The sequence below is a fragment of the Osmia lignaria genome, unplaced genomic scaffold (assembly GCF_051020975.1).
Source record: "Osmia lignaria lignaria isolate PbOS001 unplaced genomic scaffold, iyOsmLign1 scaffold0107, whole genome shotgun sequence".
Classification (NCBI taxonomy): domain Eukaryota; kingdom Metazoa; phylum Arthropoda; class Insecta; order Hymenoptera; family Megachilidae; genus Osmia; species Osmia lignaria.
This window is the reverse complement of record NW_027478248.1, coordinates 37,719-40,106: the sequence shown is the minus strand read 5'-3', so window position 1 is coordinate 40,106 and position 2,388 is coordinate 37,719. Positions and strand designations below refer to the sequence as shown.

At 47.4% G+C, this 2,388-nt stretch overlaps 1 protein-coding gene across 1 annotated transcript; it reads right to left on the bottom strand.

Annotated features, from left to right (window-relative positions):
• Nucleotides 1–364: 364 nt before the first annotated feature.
• On the bottom strand, nucleotides 365–1,867 carry LOC143307946 (uncharacterized; the record flags this gene model as incomplete). The annotated part of the gene is made up of 1 exon (XM_076693139.1): nucleotides 365–1,867. A coding segment is annotated over exon 1 (1,503 nt), but the record flags the coding sequence as incomplete, so codon positions are not given.
• Between the last annotated feature and the right edge of the window lie 521 nt (nucleotides 1,868–2,388).

Genomic DNA, 2,388 nt, shown 5'->3' with positions numbered 1-2,388 from the left:
TGATGAGACCTGTGACACGTGCCTTTGGCAAAATTATAGGGTGACGTTGTGTAAAAGGCATTGAAGAATGCTTTAGTCGACCGCCAACTCGGACAATCCCGTCTTTATCTACGAATGGGGACAATCTTTGTAATTTTCCCGCGATTTCAGGGTTGGAACTTGACGATAAGCATCGCAATTCTTTGGAGAAATGTATCCGTTGCAGGAGTTTAATAATGACGTCACGAGCGTGCCTCAATTCTACCGGCGTTAGGGGACCCTTAATCATGTTGTCCCCTTTCCACCGAAGGCACCATGCTACTATCCTTTGCATTTTCTCCCACGAAGAGTAATCGTCAAGGATGTTAGTATCCAGAGGACTGACCTTTAAACAGGTTGCAGTCCTCTGCTCCGGAATGAAGTTGCACGGTACCAGATCTCTCGTTGGCCACGAGACTTCCTCATGCTTGAGCCATTTTGGCCCGTGATGCCAGATGGAAGGCTGCAAAAATTCTTCAGGATGTTGCCCGCGCGAGATAAGGTCTGCCGGGTTGTCTGTTGTCGGAACGTGACGCCAATCTCCTATATTGGTTCGCGCTTGAATTTCCGAAATCCGGTTGGCGACAAATGTTTTTAATGTATGCGGTGACGTTTGTAACCAATGAAGAACGACTGTTGAATCGGTCCAGAAAATGGTACGGTTGAGCTTTACATGTAGGGCTTTTTTAACGGTATTGTATAATGTCGTTAGGAGCAAGGCTCCGCAGAGTTCTAGTCGTGGAATACTCTGTGTTTTCAATGGTGCCACTTTAGATTTGGCTAATAAAAGTTCTACGGTCGTATTGTCATGCATATCCGATGAGCGAATGTAGATGCAGGCTCCATAAGCTTTTTCACTAGCGTCGCAGAAACCGTGTAATTCGGTCCTGCTTGGTGTGTCGATCACGGTTCTCCTCCGGAAAACGGTGCTATTTAAGAGAGGAAGCTGCCTATGAAACTGTTTCCATTCTGTGTGGATGTCCATTGGTAAGGATTCATCCCAATCCACTTTGATGGTCCAAATTCTTTGGAGCAGCATCTTTGCAACAATAATGACCGGTCCGATAAGACCCAGTGGGTCGTAAATTTTGGCGATTTCTGACGTAATAAATCGCTTGGTAACGTATGAATTTGCGATCTGTGTTTTGACTTCATATGATATGGAGTCATTTGCAGAATCCCAAATTATTCCTAAAGTCTTCAGCGTTGATGATTCCCCGATACGAATCTTCCTGTTTATAGACTCTTCTGGGAGGTTTCGCAAAAGATCTTCATGGTTGGATGCCCACTGACGAATGTTGAGGGAAGCTAATTTTAGTAATTGCGTCAGATCTTCCCGCAATGACGCTGCCTCTTGCAATGTAGATGCCCCAGTCAACAGGTCGTCCACGTAAAAGTCGCGACGCAATATCTGGGCGGCACGAGGAAACCGATGACATTCATCCTGGGCCAATTGCGTAAGGCAGCGGATTGCCAGGTAGGGTGCCGCGGAAAGTCCGAAAGTGACCATCCTTAGCTCGTACGTCTGAATTTCACGGCTCGCATCACGCCACAGGACGCGTTGATATTTTTGATCCTCGTCACGTACGAGAAATTGCCTATACATTTTCTCGATGTCACCGGTTATCACGTAACGGTGAACGCGAAATCGTAGAAGAATGTACAACAAGTCTTCCTGTATTCGTGGTCCTATATGCAGCGCGTCATTCAATGAGATGCCCGAGCTAGTAGCCGCGGAACCGTCGAACACCACGCGGAGTTTCGTGGTCTCGCTTGTGATCTTCGTGACTCCATGATGAGGCAGGTAATATCCATCGGATGGGCACTGAATGTTCGTGACCTTGGTCATGTGTCCAAGGTCAAGGTACTCCTGAATGACCGCGTGATATTCCCCGTCAACGTGGCGTCTCGTTGCAGCTTTCGCTCGAGAGATTCCAAGCGTTTCAATGCTCTTGCTCTGGATTCTCCCAGCAACAACAACTTGTCATTAAAAGGCAATGCGACCACGTACCGTCCGTCGGAATTCCTCTTGACGTGTTGCTGAAAATGTTTCTCGCAGAATTTATCCGATTCTGAGAGAAGTTGTAGTTGAGGACCTTCTTCTATTTCCCAGAAGCGTGCGAGGTCGTGTTGTAGCGCGGTAGTCGCGTTGCAAGAAACGATTCGTGATTTTATTGGTTTTGGTGGACTCCCCCCTATGACCCATCCGAGTCTCGTCTTCTGTAGATATAAGTCGGGTCCATCAGGAGGAGAGAGATTGATCTGTCCGACGCTTACGAGCGACAATGCAGTTCCAGAGCCGAGTAACAGATCGATCGGTGCTGGACGGTGAAATTCTGGATCTGCTAAGTTGAGATTCTTCGGAATTTT